Source organism: Ambystoma mexicanum, chromosome 12 (assembly GCF_040938575.1).
Source record: "Ambystoma mexicanum isolate Mex_15411 chromosome 12, UKY_AmexF1_1, whole genome shotgun sequence".
Taxonomy (NCBI): domain Eukaryota; kingdom Metazoa; phylum Chordata; class Amphibia; order Caudata; family Ambystomatidae; genus Ambystoma; species Ambystoma mexicanum.
In genome coordinates this window covers 161,455,175-161,468,229 of record NC_090936.1, presented here as the reverse complement: position 1 = coordinate 161,468,229, position 13,055 = coordinate 161,455,175, and the positions used below count along the sequence as shown (strand labels likewise).

Genomic DNA, 13,055 nt, shown 5'->3' with positions numbered 1-13,055 from the left:
CTACACAAGTGTAGATCCGTTTGAGCAAGAGTGGTCTTGTCACGCAACCAATTAAAATTTAGCATGGACACAAACAAGGCTGCCCACTGGCTGCAGCCCTGTACAATTTGTATACCTCAGATTTTGAAGAGACTATAACTACTCCACAAATGAATCTGCCAAAATTAAACTCAACATCAATTCCAACGATCCTCTATGCCGATGATATTGCAATCTTTGCCAAAAACACTGAGAGGCCTGCAGACTGCCCTGAATAATATTAAAAAATACATGGATACAAATCAGTTGAAAATAAATATCAGAAAAACTAAGATCATGTCATTAACCACTCAAAAGGGCCCTTCCCAGAAAACACCATCATTCTTTCTACAGAAGGAAAAAATTGAGCAAGTTCAAACAATCAAATATCTAGGGGTCTGCCTCAAATAATCCTCTGTCGAACAACCATGGATTGACCACCTGAAAAGTAAAGCACATTATCTAGCGCGTCAGGGCTTAGTACTACATAAAAAATGTGGGAAATATTCTACGAAACCAGTCATAATGTTCTTCAAACAAAAAGTTGTACCCATCTTGACATACGGCGGAGAGTCAATGATAAACCTACCAACAATTGTATGGGACCAATTGGAGCAAATCTTTTGGACAAAGGTCTTAGCCATCCCGAAATGCATTCCAACATCTAGAATTCGATTCGAACTTGGCCTCCAATCCCTGCAATCAATCATACGGTGGAAACAACTGGATCTTCTCAGGAAAATAAACAATAACGAGAAGATTCCCGTCTTGAACATTCTTCGTCCAATCGCTGGAAATCTCAACGCAATGGCTCTGAATAAATGGAAGGAATTCCTTAATCAAGAAAGGATAAGATACGACATAGCACTTGAAACCCTAATCTGCAGACCCCAAAGAGCCAAAATCGAAATTGAAAGATTCGATGGGATATCAACAATAAAAGAAAAAAACGGATACAAACTCACGTTAAATTGTACCACCGAAGTGAGAGCCTTAAACGTGATCCCTCGTTATCTGAAGCTGTTTCCTGACCGTCTAATTAGAGACACCTTCATGAGGCTGCATCTTAATGTACTTGCAACACAGCAAATCCTTGGGATACGAGCACAGAAAACCCTTCGAAATCAAACATGCAGGTACTGCAAGGAAGATGATAGTATTGAAAGTCTACATTATTTATTAATGCAATGCCCAGCCCTAGCAGATGAACGCCTTGCAGTCGCTACGCTCTATATGAAATCCAACAAATCTATGGACCCTAAAGAACGATGTGCACACATCTTACCTGGCAACAACATTTATATGACGACTGCGGTTATCCGCTTCTGGCAAACAATCCAGACACAATTAAGGCCTGGTCATGGACAATTGCCTTGCCTCGGATAAATGCAGACTAATTTGTTAAACTTTTTCGTATGAATTAATTTAACGAGATTTTTGATTAATGTAAGGTTTAAAGCTATAAACCATATGCATTTGAATAAAAAATAAAAAAAAAACAAGACTTACAAGGATATCTTTGATCCCAAAGGCGCAGAAGTACTTCCACCCCATAGACCCTACGATTGCCCCATTGACATTCAAGGGGAAAAAATACCAAACGGTAGGGTTTACTCTCTAACCCAGAAAGAGGATGGCATCCTGAAACAATACATTGAAATGTCATTAAGCACAGGTTTTATCCGCCCATCACGTTCCCCAGTGGCTTCACCTATGTTTTTTGTTTCAAAGAAAGAGGGGGATCTGTGTCCTTGTATAGATTACCGTCAACTCAGTGCAATTACCATCCGTAACCAATACCCAATCCCTCTGATTTCAGTTTTACTCGATCAATTGGGTACATCCAAAATCTTTACTAAATTAGATCTAAGAGGAGCTAACAATTTGGTACGGATGCGTTCCATCGATGAGTGGAAGACAGCGTTTAAAAAACAAATATGGCTTGTTTGAATATTGTGTCATGCCATTCGTGCTCTGCAACGCCCCCGCCACTTTCCAACATTTCATCAACGATGTATTCAAGGACATGTTGGATATGTATGTCGTAGTATATCTAGACGACATTCTCATCTATTCTCCTGATTACGAGTCACATGTCTTACACGTATCCTCTGTTTTGCAACGACTCAGGGAGAATCAGTTGTATGCCAAACTGGAGAAATATATCTTCCATGCCACCTCGGTGGAGTTTTTGGGCTGTGATATAAGTAACTTGCCCTTGTTCCTTTGCAGTGCCTGGTTGTTCGTGTGGTGTTCCTTATCTTTTGACTAATAGATCCCTCTGTATTTTACCTTGTGTATCCAGAGGATTAAATTGGTAGGAAGAACTCGACAGATAGACTATGGGTCCAACCTCGTGTTCTCCTACCTCGGATTCTGACAGGATCCCAGGAAAAGGGAGGCCGCCATTCAGTTGACAAAAGTATTGTGGAGAAGCAACCATGGATGACCCAGAATGTTGGGATAGATAGCTGCATATAGCAGAAACTGAGAGCGGGAAGCTGAGCTACCGCTCTGAGAAGCGAATCGGGCACAGAGCTCTCAGAGAGCAATTTACAGTAAATAGAATAGAACACTGAGATGCACACTCCTATCGATGTGGGGAATGTTTTGCGCAAAGAAGACACATCTGGGCTACAGTGGTGAGCAAGATGCGCTCAGGAACAGCAAACATAACTAAATGTCCAGACGTCCCGCGATGGTGTAATTGGAAGAGAGAGAAAATGAGGCAAAATGGGAGAAAGCAGGGAGTGAGAAGGGTAGGTCAAAGGGGATATAACAGAGAAAACCAGAATAGTCAGAGTAGAGGAATACTTACAGTAATGTCGGGTCAAGGAAGAAGCAACGCGCTTTGCCCTCAGAGGAGTCCTTACTTATAGTGATAGCAGTGTGCTTTGGTTTGAGTAGCATTTTGCTTTGAGGCATTTTGAGATAAGCTAGACTGCTGCTGGCAGATCACTATAGAGGAAAATTCTGGTATCATCTTGGATGGGGGGTCGGTCTGTATTATTCCCATTCTCCTCCACCTGTGCCAAAGAGACCAAGGAGGAGACCAACAGTTTATGACATCCTCATCTGGCACCCGGTACTAGTTCTTACCTCACAACAGAAGGGAAGATATGTGGAGCACTGTGTATTTTATATGCTTGTGATACCATTCTTATGGATGGCTAGAAGCAGATTGTATCCCACAAGGGGCACTGAGGTGACTACCAGATCTCCTGCTCCCCCCTGATGTCTCATACAAAGTGAGTCACTGATCAGCCCTGTTCTGTTCCTGCCTATGCACCTCTGAGAACATGCGACTAGAGCTGTGTCCACCGATACAGCTTTCCAGATTACTCCGTGAAATCCTCTTCACTGAATAGGTGTCTTGGCATCCTGTATTTTACAGGATAGAAAAAGACCTGGACTATTTTTGTAAATGAGGGTGGATTGTTTTTGCAGAGAGCTGTCTCAGGGCACAATGCCCACTCTGCTCATCACATTCTGCTTGTCACCATTTTCATGAATTTGCTCCTTGGAAATGGTTGCAAGCCTGCTCAGAACATATGTGAAACAGGAAGAAGCAAGGAATTGGTTTTAAATGTTACACAAGTACCCTAATACAGAATCACAAAACATATGAAAATATGTTTCAATGCCATATGAGAAACCTGAGGGCGTTCTTACAAGTAATCCCTGGGGATCCGCTGCTCAGGTGTCCAGGGGAGGGCCATCGCTCTTGGATCCCAACCTGGGGGCAAGGGGGGACAAGCAAGGGAGAATCACCTGGGCAGCGGGTCCTTGGTAACTAATGGGAGAGTGTCCAAAGGTGAGACTTGGTATCCCAACTGGACGATAATTGGGGAAGAAGTCCTGGAAGCTTTTATGGGATATGTTGGTTCCATCCTCCATGATCCAGGCCTCATTAGCCCCAATACAAGAGAGGATAAGAAAAGATTTTTATTGTGGGGAAACTAGGTGACAAACAAGATTTAATAAGAAAAAGACATGGTCTTAAGGGAAGTATCCATTCACCTTCCACTACTCTAGACCACAGGGAATACTATCAAGTCCCTCGCTCATATCAGTAGGTCAGGGGTACAGAGTGAACTATATTGAACTATATTGCGCTGGCAGAACTACACCTATTGGTAAGACTACTTGAAACCAGCTGTGGTTGACATTTCCCTTTTCTTGAACCACTATTTTTCTTCAAAAGGACTTCCTATCACATTTTGTCAAATAGTGAGGGCAAGCATAGCTTAAGACTCAGATGGATTTTGATTTTGGTCTTTTAGACATTGACGTCCCTTAGAACCACCAGCTGAGGGAACAACCCCTTTAGAGTTAGGGCCAGTTAGGTATTTCACCAACCCCAGAACTTTATTCAATAAAGGTTTTTGAAACGGTTATCTTTGAGTCTGTGTCTCTCTTGATACCATGCCTGTCTCACATATTTCATATCATTTCTATTTTTTAACAAAAATACATGCATTAGCAATTTTATGCAAAACATCAAACTCTGTATATAATACAAATTAGTCTGTTGATACTGAAAATCATTATACATGTGTAACTTTAATTGTCTTACCAGAGTATCATAACAGTGATCAAAGCAATGACACTGGCCTGGAAAATCCTGTTGGAGCATGACTGCTGGTTCTTTGGAATCTAGAAAAATGTGCAGAGAAATACAATAGATATTACAGCACAAACAATGCCTGATTGAAAACACCCCACAACGTAAGTAGGTGGATCACAGGCTCTTTTATACTGACTAAGGCCTTATGCTTAGCAGATAAAATGCATAACAATTAGGCCTGGCTTTTCAGCAACTCAGACACTATTTAAAATGTTAATTTTCCTTTCCCTTTCAGAGAAAAAAACTTCAGCACAAACCTTGGCCTTTGCTAAGTATAATCTTTGTCATCAAGCTGGGTGTTTAAGCTCCCCTCTAATAGGCCACTCTTCAAAATCAATAATAGATTTCAAATTCAGCAGAATAAAGCAGCTTGCCTAGTCTAGCCAGTCCGGTAAAACATCACTTTGTGCTCATCCTTACTGGCAGCTGATTGTGCAAGGAAGCAACTTCAAGATTCACAACTTCACCATGAATCCAGTCAATGGATTCCCTCTTGTAGCAAAAATAAAATACTCACCTAGGTTCCCATGTTAAACCTTTGGACCCAACCAACCTCTATTCTATTTCTTGTAGTCACTCCTATATTCAGGGTGCTCTCCAACTGGCGGCAGGTCTGTTTGTGTAATCGGTGGAACACCATGCTATTGGATTTCAGTATACTACCAATATACTTCTAACAGTCTACACAATGATTCCAAAGCCATTAATGGCCTGTTCAAAAGTAAACCATAATCATTCTGGTTCTGCAGGAACAAGGGAGAAACAGGAGTAGGCCATCCTAGGGCTAGAATTGTTGAAGGTGGTCCATAGCTTCTTGCCACTACAGGGTATTCTTCACATTAGCTTCAACGCAGCTGTGAAAATGAGTTGAGAGTGTATCTGTCAGGAAACAAATGGACTTCCATGTAGTGTAACAGAAAATGATGGGTGCACACTGCCACATCTAGTGAGGGGAACTTGAGATTAATGCCACCCTGATGAACACAAAGGTGTTGTTTTGAGCAAGGGGGGCCTAAATAGCACACACTATTAACAGAGGGAATCATGTTAAGCCCTTGGATTTGACCTGCATTTCTGAAAAATTCCTCTGAGAAGTAGATACATTTAATGTGTACATATTAACTGACTGTATTTGTACGCTGGTACAGAGAACTCTGATTTAAGCAGTGGGAACACATTACAGGTCTAACCTAGAAAGCGAATATAATACCTGGGTAATACCAGAGTAGGTCATGAAAATCCACATTTACACAACTCAGATATTGTACATATTAGCAATTGAATAAATGGTGGGCCACGACCTGTCACCAAGATCGTGTGAAGTGAGACGTTGCACAGCAGAGAAATTGCAATTACTGCCTTTCAATCTGCCTGCAAACATACACCCTTGAATTAATCAACAACCAGTCCAGCCGTGCAGAGTCTGCGTATTGGCAAACTGAATTAAGTGCATGTAGGATTAATACAACACAGTTGTCTATGTATGCAATGCATAGATCATCTCATATTTTGATTGAAATTATATACTTTCTACATATAGTTCTTTAAACACTACAATGTGTAAATATCTTTCCATTTCATCATCATTACGTTTGTATTGTACTGTTGAGGTAATTTTGCATATTTGTGTAAACAAAACATTGAATAACTGTAATGAAATTGCAGGAAATTGTTAACAAAAAAAGGTTTTAAAACTTGACACATTTATGTTAAATATAATCTATCAGGCTTTTGTTTATTGATATTCTTTATTTCACATGAAATTTGGCAAAGTTCTGGATGTGATTAACCTGGATGATAACTACTAACTTGTTATGTGTGCATCTCCCGCTCCAGTAGCGTGCAATGACATAATAGTGCCTGACGCTGTGACGTAAATGCATGTTGACGGCCTTGCACTGCCGCAAATCAAGCATTTATTAACTACACACTACACTAAAGTATTTTTCTTTGTCGCCACATTGTATCCTCAACCAATTGCTGCCTTGCATTCCCTTTTGACCCGCACCAGAAGTGTTCCTCGTTATTGTGTAAAGTATTCTGGTGCAAACTCTCTGCTGTGTGCTTTGCACAAAGCCTTGTCCTTTTTTTAAAAAACAGGCATTTTGTATCAGGGATGTTTGAGACATAATTTAATATTCGTAAATGTGTATACTGTACATTGAAATGTATTCATTACATACTGAGATGTAAATACATATTGAGTTGCATATTTTAGATACTGAAATATATATACTGTAAACTCAAATATATACATTCTATACTGAGAGGTATACTGTATATTGCGATACATGCATTATATATTGAAATAGATACACTGCATGCTGAGATACATTTATTGTATACTGAGTCATATATACTGTATAGTGAAATTAATATATGATATATTAATGTATGTATATGCAATATACACTGAGGTGCATACATTGTACATTGGGATGCATATACAGTATTCTGAGAAGAATACATTATATATTGAAATATATGCACTGTATATTGAAACGCAAACGTTATATACTAGGATATACATACAGTATGCTGAGATGGATACATTGTATATTGAAACACACTGCACAAAGATGTATTCATTGTACTTCGAGATGCATATACTGTATATTGAGCTACATATATTACATATTGGAATGCATACACTCTATGCCGAGATATCTACAATATATACTGAGATGTATACGTAGTATATTGAGATGCATCCACGTTATATTGAAATGCATACTGTGCAGATTGAAATGCATACATTGCATTGCAACCTATGAATATTATACAGTCAGATGTGCATGCTACCTTCTAATAACTCATACACAATATGCTGAAATGAAATGCATACATGATATAATACATTGTTTATATTATATGCTAAGAGAAATACATGCCATATTGTAAAGTATCCACAACATAATAAAAAAGATATTGTAAAATGAAACTTCTCGTACACTCCATTAAAAAAAACATATATCGATTATTAAAATGTGTATGCTACACATGAAATGTATATACTAAAGGTTGAAACAAATACATGATATATTGAGAATCTTTACACACTGTAGTGAGAAGCTTGCATATAGCATGGTGAAACTGCTTATGCATGAACTCTTTTTCACACACTACTGAACATGTCACATGGTTTACAGTCCTGCCCACTGGAGGGGGTGTCTTGTACTTCTTTTGCTAGTTTCACTTTCCACAAGTTGTCCATGGGAGTAGCTGGGCCTTCAGAGACTGGAGGCTCTTGGAAAGATATTCCCTGCCTGTCGGTATCTTGAAAGTCTGACTGTTAGTCAGCTAGCCTGGGCTGCTTTGTGGGGAGTGCCTGTGTATGCTTTCTGTCGGTTTTGGGGACAAGAGAAATGGTTGCCAGCACAGCCGTATGGTACTGTAAATATTCAGCAATGGGCACAGGGTTTGAGGTCTGTTGGCCTGGGGGCACAAAGTGGTTGTTTATTTGTCATTATTACTGTTGTTCCTCAGCAGTTTATAAAACAAAAATTTATTTAGATAAAAATGGTCCTGGCTGACACTAAATGAAAGGATAATAAGGAATTTATTTACCATTAATGATGTATTTTGGATGCAAAGATTTCTTTTTCTCATACTATATGCTAGGTCACAAGAAGGAGGACATAATAGTGGCATTTTTACAAGATTCCTACAAGATTTTATTTGAATAATGAAGAAAGAAGATCTATCTATCCCTAACAAAAGTGTTTGCCCTCCCCAACACAAAACTAACAAGGGTGCTCATCATCAGCAATGCAGTCCAAAGCAACAGTTCATCCTCCATCCACAAACTGTCCTATTCTGACCCTACCACTATTCCAAGATATCGAAGAAAAGCAGTCTAGGAGAATGACTCCCTTCTCCTGGATAGGCTTTGAGTCTCAGTATTCTATCCTGAAATAGTTCTTGGTGATTCCATGAAGCAATTCCTGTAGTTCCTCCAGGGGACTGTTCACCCTCTTGGGTCTCCCCTGTTTTTCCTTAGATACCGTTCTTAGGCTTTTAAGATAGGGTCTTGAGTACTATTATTTTGGGATTCTTCTTGCAGTGCCTCTTTATTACTATCCACACTGGGTTTGATTATCAACCTCGTCTTGGGCTGACTGACTTCGGCTTCAAAATGTCATTCCTTATCTTTAGGGTATTCACAATCACTGGGACGAGTATGATGAGTCCCTTGGTATTCTTCACTTTCTTTATAGTATTCACAACCACTGGGATGAATATGAGGAGTCAGTTGGTATTCTTAACTTTTTTTAAGGTATTCACAACCACTGGGACGAGTAGGATGAGTCCTGTGGTACTTCTCCTGCACTGCACCCCTCTCGGGTCTCCCAATGCTCCTGTTGCTTTCGTACTGTTGGGCTGGCGGCACCGGGCCTTCCAGTGGAGTCAGGCTTCCTCGGTTATCCTGAAACCTTCTTGCATTTCATTCTTTTTCCTGTCTCACTCGCAGAGCCCTTTCGTTAACGGTCACCAGCGTTGTTTGAGGTGATTGGGGTTAAAATCCAGTGACAGAAATGTTCGAGGGAGAAAAGACTGAAGATCCCATACCAGGAACAGCCCTAGATGAGAACAGTGATGCAGACCCATGGGCTGAACATTGCAGTTTGAAAGTTATTTCACCCTACCCTCTGCTTCTCTGCTCTTTTCACTGTTTTTATTCTGTTCTCTTTTCCTCTCCCTTCCCCTTCTCTCTCTCTCCTCCCACTCCCCTACGTTTCTCTGTGCACTTACTCTATCAGAATTGTCCCTGGACCTAGTATGATTGTAACAAATGTTTGTCTCTCTCCCTCACGTGTTATCTACCCCTCCCCATCCAGCGCTATCTGAAATGTCATCAGTTCTAGTACGATAATTGCTTGTTTTGTTCCTCTCCCGCCTCTCTCCTCCCCTCTCCCTCACCTTGTGTAATTCTCTGGCTCTACCAGAAATGTCATCAGGCCTAGTACGGTAGTCACCTGTCTGTTCCCATTTCCTTCCTATCTGTGTTTTAGCACTTGCCTTGAAGCGCTTTGAAACACATTGTGTATAGCCATGATATAAATAAACTATCATAATTTTTCTGAAATAACCTTTGGTTCTTTCTCCCCTGAACATTTCTGATTTGGATCCCCGCCCCCACCCACACCCTACTTACCTTGCGGCAGCACACTTTGTGGTGTCACTGCAAAACCTGTTTCCTTTCACTTCTGTGATCGAGAAATGGCGCGGCAGGGTCCTTTCCTTTTTTGAATTTTTTTTGTTTACTTTTTGGGGTCGGCTGCGGGGTCACCCCTGCAGCACCTGCTCACAATATAGTGAACAAGGGTGCGGGGGACACTGCTGCATCCCGCAGCCCTTAGCACCGAATGGGGGATTTGGGCAAACGTTTCGGCCGTTTGCAATATGTGAACGGCAGAAATTCGGCCAAATCTCCCATTCAGGCTTTTTATTTTGCTGGGTTTTTGGGCGTTTCCGTTTGTGGACCAGAGAGGTCCACCTCTGCTGGGTCACGCCACCCCCTGGACTTTTCTTGAGCTTGGTCCCTGACTTGGGTCCCTGCCCACTCCATGCCCCCTTCCCTTCTCGGTTGCCAGCGTGCTCTTTACTGAGGACCTCCTGGAATCTCCTGGTTTACTTGTCTCAAAAGCTTTGAAACTCCCTGGCTCCACCAACATTATACGTTGGTCCATCTTTCCTTTTTATGTAGAAGTACTTGGTCCTGCCCTTCGAAGAGCTGAAGTCCTTTGTCTCCCTTCCTTGAGCGCTCCTTATTACTCACTTGATCTTCTTTGTCCCAGTATGGTTGTCTTCTACCCACTGAGTAATCTTCATGTTTTGCACATTCTTCTTCTCAGTATGTTTGTCTTTCTGGGACTTCATTATCAAAAGCTTTGCACTGGTGCGAAAAAGTGGAGCAAATGAATGTAGCACCGGAATGGGGCAAACAGATTTAGCCTCAATTTGTAATATCTAATAATGTTTTCACACGGGTAAAAAGGAAACAGACTTTTATTTGTTTTTTGATGAGAAACATGAAAATAAATGTAGCAAACATAATACAAAAAAAGTATGATTTAGTTTTGTCAGAGTGCAAATGTTTTTAGATAATACGGATTGTGACGAAACCCGTTTACTCCATTCTACTTTATCCAAGTATTTGCTCACTTTTTAGAACATGTTCAAATGTTTGATAATCCAGCCCTAGTTGTAGATTTTCTGTGACATTACAATAACAGGCAGTGGCTTGGGTGCAATGGTTCTCAGGAAGTCCTGTTGATATTATAGAGTTTTTATAAAGAGTTTTAGGGAGTTCATTGATGTAACGGGAGTTCAAGAGCCCAAGAGGGGAGTCTCTCCCTGTGAGGTCCCACTTGCTGCCACCGCTAGACAGAATGTTGTGTAGCGGGCTCACCTCCAAAGCCTCACAGGGAAGGCCTTCCCTCTGGGGAGAAGTGCTGAGATCCTGCAAATTGTCACAACATGCATAGCTTTATTCCAAAAGAAAGTTCAAGTTACATTTTAATTAAAAAATGAAATATTACCAAGTATGAATAATTTGTGTGCATTTAAAACCAGACACAGCTGGTTGGATCCTGCAGTATTGAAGTTCAGCATATCCTGGACTCATGTGGTGTTTTGAAACCATTATCTTGCAAATCCTTTATACATTAAAATATGTTGCTATACATTACAGTATATATGTCAGCCATTTGTATAATATACTTATCACTATTTCTGTCTCGAAAATCCCTGAAACACCTAGATCATATTAAAAAATGTGCACATATGGTTAAAAAATAGACCGCATACTTTTTGGGGGAGAATACTGCACATAGATGAATTACCATCAGAAAATGTACCTATGCTCTTGAGAACCTGAGATTGGACGCAAATCTGTGAGGCTTACCGCCCACCCTCAAAAGCTGCCATGAAGGCCCTGGTAGTTCAAAGCCAGGCTTTTGGGGGTCTGGCTTGTTGGAATTAATACTAAGCAAAAAATAATGTTGAACCACCATCTGCAGCGATTATGCCGCTATGTTTACTTTTATTTCCTATAACATTAATCAAACCGCTGCACCATATGACACTAATGCAAAAAATTAAATTCACAACTTATAATCATTTGACTCCATATGAAACAAACGTCAAACCACAATACATTTCTCAAATGTCCCTCTTTTGGATGACATGTGTTTCAATGCATAGCGAGTGCTTTCAGCTTTCAGGTTCTAGGTTATGTAATGTCAAATATCTTCATGCATTCCCAATTCCCAGTGGTGAATTCACAGTTATTTTTGGAAGCCCTCTCGCGTCTTCTTCAGGGAACCATTCATTGGGGACACGCGCTATATGAATAATAGGCAAAGGAAGTGTAATTAGTTCTCCTATCTTAAATGGAATCATGTGCATAATACTGAACATTATACCAGAAAAATCCAGTGCCTGTCAGTAAATCACTGAAAGAACAAGAATGTAGCAATTTTATATTTTTGTATTGTTTATTTAAAATGTGCCGTAGCCCGACAGGCATCAGGGCTCAACAAAGGCACGTAAGACAGAACATACAGCATGAGACAGCTAAAGAAGAAGTAACACGTAAAGACACTTATGCAAATAGAATTAAATTTAGTTGCTTTCCAAAGGGCAGCAGACTCTTCTCCTGTCGCAGAATCGACGACAATGATTTCCAAGAAAAGGGAAAGACTTGCCTTTCCCATGAGCTCATCTTGGTCTGAGACAGGATAGTAGATGATTGTTGCTTGATCGTAACATTCTTTTAAGCTGATCGCTAACCAGCTTATCTTTTCTATAAACTCGAGCCTTCCCATAAACGCACTTGTGTATCAGAGTGAGGATTTTAAATTGCACCCTAGCAGTTACAGGCAACGAGTGGAGATTTTTCTTTGATTCTGAAATAAGGATACCGCATGGAACACCTTTGACTATGCAGACAGCATCATTTTGGATTACTTGAATTTTTTGGACATTACGCTTGGTAGCGCTCTCCAGGAGAGGGTTGCAGTAGTCGATTCTAGGTAAGATCATTGCTCCGGCCAAAGTCTCACAATTTATTTTAGATACAAAGGGCTTGATTTGTCTAAGTAATTTCAGGTGGCATTGCCTACGTTTGGCAACAAGGTTAATTTGAGCATTAGAGCCCAGGGTTGATTCCAGGTAAATACCTAAGGTCTTTACTTTATTTTGAACTGTAATATTAAAACTTGAAAACTGTGAATCCAATTTAGATGTGGTTTGTGGTAACGCAAAAAGCATAAACTCGGTTTTTGAATTATTGAGGCACATCCAGTGTGTGTAGTCATCCAGTGTTTTATGCCTTTAAATACAGAATTAAGTTTTTTGGCATCCAAATCATAGTCACAATCAAGCACAAACAGAAGTTGCTTATCTT

At 40.4% G+C, this 13,055-nt stretch overlaps 1 protein-coding gene across 1 annotated transcript in view; it reads right to left on the bottom strand.

Annotated features, from left to right (window-relative positions):
* Positions 1-13,055, bottom strand: part of MYRFL (myelin regulatory factor like) — a 942,772-nt gene that overhangs the window by 292,411 nt on the left and 637,306 nt on the right. The window contains exon 19 of the mRNA XM_069629965.1: positions 4,595-4,674. Within this exon, the coding sequence (XP_069486066.1) occupies positions 4,595-4,674 (80 nt within the window). The remainder of the gene's footprint in view (positions 1-4,594; positions 4,675-13,055) is intronic.